The sequence below is a fragment of the Mus caroli genome, chromosome 2 (genome assembly GCF_900094665.2).
Source record: "Mus caroli chromosome 2, CAROLI_EIJ_v1.1, whole genome shotgun sequence".
NCBI classification, from domain to species: domain Eukaryota; kingdom Metazoa; phylum Chordata; class Mammalia; order Rodentia; family Muridae; genus Mus; species Mus caroli.
Window position 1 is genome coordinate 138,420,504 of NC_034571.1, and position 3,695 is coordinate 138,424,198.

General features: G+C 60.9%; 1 protein-coding gene across 1 annotated transcript; it reads left to right on the forward strand.

Annotated features, from left to right (window-relative positions):
- Positions 1 to 272: 272 nt before the first annotated feature.
- Insm1 (INSM transcriptional repressor 1) lies at positions 273 to 3,353 on the forward strand. Its single transcript, XM_021157093.1, has one exon. The coding sequence runs from the start codon at positions 612 to 614 to the stop codon at positions 2,175 to 2,177; it is 1,566 nt and encodes a 521-aa protein (XP_021012752.1). The 5' UTR covers positions 273 to 611; the 3' UTR covers positions 2,178 to 3,353.
- Positions 3,354 to 3,695: the final 342 nt, after the last annotated feature.

Here is a 3,695-nt window from a genome sequence, read left to right on the forward strand (position 1 = left end):
TGCTATTTAGCTCGCGACCCGCGGGTAATCCCCGCGCGGGAGGGGGGCGCACATTGTCGTGCTGATGGACGGGCCCATTTGGCGGCTCCGCGCCCCCCGGAGGAGACACACAAAGCCCAGGCACGTGCGCCTCCCCATAGAGGAGCAGCAGACCGTGAAGGGAGGCGGGGCCGGGCGTGTGCCTGGGCCAGGCGGGGCGGCGGCGCCGGGCGCGGCGGGGCGGGGCGGGGCGGCCGAGGGGCGCGCGCTGGGGCCCCGCGCCCTCAGGTACATCTGCCGCACCTACCGGGCGACCCTCGAGTCCCGGCCCCTTTTTTGCCGCTCCGTCGCCCTCCCGCCCTCGTCGGCGGAGGAGCTGCGGACGCTCTGATTGGCTCCGGGGGAAGCGGGAGGCGAGAACAATGGCCCCCTCCCCCCGTTAAAAGGGAGCGGCGCCCGGGCCCGGGGACAGGGACGCGCGTGCGGAGCGCAGAGCCGGGCCAGCAGCCGCGGGCACTGCGGGAGTCCCGAAGCCGCCGCGTGCAGGCGATGGGCTGGGGTCACTGAGGGCCGCCAGGGCCGAGCACGGAGGTGGGACCCAACCAGTGCGTCGCCCTTTTCACCGCGCCAACATGCCCCGCGGGTTTCTGGTGAAGCGCAGCAAGAAGTCCACGCCCGTGTCCTACCGGGTCCGCGGCGGCGAGGACAGTGACCGCGCGCTACTGCTGTCACCCGGCTGCGGGGGCGCCCGCGCCGAGCCCCCGGTGCCCAGCCCCGGGCCGCTGCCGCCACCTCCGCCGCCGGCGCTCGCGGAGCGCGCCCATGCTGCGCTCGCCGCCGCGCTCGCCTGCGCGCCAGGCCCGCCGCCGCCACCCCAGCCAGGCCCGCGGGCCGCGCACTTCGGCAACCCCGAGGCTGCGCACCCGGCGCCTCTCTACAGTCCCACGCGGCCGGTGAGCCGCGAGCACGAGAAGCACAAGTACTTCGAGCGCAGCTTCAATCTGGGCTCGCCGGTATCCGCCGAGTCCTTCCCCACGCCTGCCGCGCTGCTCGCAGGGGGAGGCAGCGGCGCCAACGGCGCTGGCGGCGGCGGCGGCGGGACCTGCGGCGGAGACGCGCTGCTCTTCGCTCCCGCCGAGCTCAAGATGGGCACTGCGTTCTCCGCCGGCGCCGAGGCGGCCCGGGGTCCTGGGCCCGGTCCTCCACTGTCCCCCGCCGCAGCCCTGCGGCCCCCGGGCAAGCGACCGGCGCCCCCCGCCGCTGTCGCTACAGAGCCGCCCGCCAAGGCAGCCAAGGCCCCGAGCGCCAAAAAGCCGAAAGCCATCCGCAAGCTGCACTTCGAGGACGAGGTGACCACGTCGCCGGTGCTGGGGCTCAAGATCAAGGAGGGCCCGGTGGAGGCGCCGCGGGGCCGCGCGGGGGGCGCGACCCGACCTCTGGGCGAGTTCATCTGCCAGCTGTGCAAGGAGGAGTACGCTGACCCGTTCGCGCTGGCGCAGCACAAGTGCTCGCGCATCGTGCGCGTGGAGTACCGCTGCCCCGAGTGCGCCAAGGTCTTCAGCTGCCCCGCCAACCTGGCCTCGCACCGCCGCTGGCACAAACCACGGCCGGTGCCCGCGGCGGCCCGCGCGCCAGAGCCAGAAGCCGCCACCAGGGCGGAGGCGCGCGAGGCTGCGGGCGGCGGCAGCAGCGATCGGGACACGCCGAGCCCTGGCGGCGTATCCGAGTCAGGCTCCGAGGACGGGCTCTACGAGTGCCACCACTGCGCCAAGAAGTTCCGTCGTCAGGCCTATCTGCGCAAGCACCTGCTGGCACATCACCAGGCGCTGCAGGCCAAAGGCGCGCCACCGCCCCCGCCGCCGCCGCCACCCCCCGCCGAGGACATCCTGGCTTTCTACGCGGGGCCCGACGATAAGGCGCCCCAGGAGGCCTCGGGCGACGGCGAGGCGGCCGGCGTGCTGGGCCTGAGTGCGACCGCCGAGTGCCACCTGTGCCCAGTGTGCGGGGAGACGTTCCCCAGCAAGGGCGCCCAGGAGCGCCACCTGCGCCTGCTGCACGCTGCCCAGGTGTTCCCCTGCAAGTACTGCCCGGCCACCTTCTACAGCTCCCCGGGCCTGACCCGGCACATCAACAAGTGCCACCCGTCTGAGAATAGACAGGTGATCCTCCTTCAGGTGCCTGTGCGTCCGGCCTGCTAGAGTGCGCCCTCGGTCCGGGGCCCCCAGAACTGTGCCTTCACTCGGAGACCCACAAAGAGAGAGCGCCCCCCATGCCTGATCTGGGGGTCCCCTACTCCCATTCCAGGGTGAAAGTGTCCTCTTCGCTTCTCTCGGTGGAGCATGACGGTAACCCTGGTCTTCTCGCTGTGACTCCTTTGGACCCCACCCCCTTTGCGTTGTGCCCCCCCCCCCAACCCCCATGGCGCAACAGGAGTCCGTCTCTTTCTGTACAGGGGAGAAAAAAAAATGCTGTATACGTTTGTCTCGTGGTTGGACGCCTCCTTTTGAGGGGCAAAGCTGTTTTTCTTGCTAGTATTCGCTGTGTTCATGGTCTAGAAAATGCGGTTTGCTCTACCTACCAATCTCTGCTCTCTATGTCTGTAGCGTACGGGTTGTTTTGGGTGAATCTTGAGGAATAAAATGCCTTTATATTTCACAGGCTGTAAATTGAACTTCCCACACGATTAGCTTTATTATGGCTTGTGAACTGCTGGAGTCTGGCTTTACCTTTTTGTATGTGAACAAATCAAATTGCTTAAAAAAGAGTTTTCTTTAGTATAGCCACAAATGCCTTGACCTGTTGTCTGTTGGGGATTGTTTTTTGGGGGTGGGAGGAGTTTTAACGAGATGCTGTAGTAACTGCCTCAGTATATCCCAGAGGACTTTTGGTTTGATCATCTTTGTTGAGGTAGGGCTATTGAGTTCCTTTGACATGTATATGTTGATTTATGCACAATTGTTATTTATTCTTTATTTATTTATATTAATTATGAAGATTATGATATTATTTGATTGCAGATTCTTCTCTCTCTCTCTCTCTCTCTCTCTCTCTCTCTCTCTCTCTCTCTTTGTGAGCTTTCCCCCTGCCACTTTTGACATTTCACTGTGCATTTTAGGAAAGAACCGTTTTTCTAGAGGGGTCTGCTGAAAGTTTTAACTTTTCTATCTATCGAGGGAATTACAGACAACATACCATTTTATTCTGCTTGAGGGGCCCCAAGGCCCTTGTACAACCGACAGCTCTTACTTTTAAATGCAATCTCTTTTCTACATACATTATTTTCTTAATTGTTAGCTATTTATAGAAAGCTTCGATAGAACTGTTTCAACTGTATAAATATTTACTATTCAAATAAAATATTTTCAAAGTCAAAATATTGTGGTCTTATTTCAGCATCAAGTAGTTCCCTCCAAGGAGGATCTAAAATAGATTTTAAATGGTGTTTTTTTAGTGGTTTCTTAAAAGCACCCTTCTTCCGATGGTTAGGAAAATTCCTCCTCTCTCACAAGAATCGGGGATTTTTCACAGCTGAACCTGTATGTCTTAGATTCTGCCCTTTCTGACAGAAATGTACTAGATAGTGAGTTAGAGCCAGCCATACATAAGCATCCTTTCAGATGTGCCTAAGAAATCAAAAGAAACTGCCCTCTGCACAGCGGATACAGGGGCACCACTTTTCTTTAGCATATCCTTCCATTGTCTGTAATTTGGTCATA

What these genes read in the sequence shown, in the direction of transcription:
- Insm1 (XM_021157093.1), top strand. Translation starts at nt 612, where the DNA reads ATGCCCCGCGGGTTTCTGGTGAAGCGCAGCAAGAAGTCCACGCCCGTG.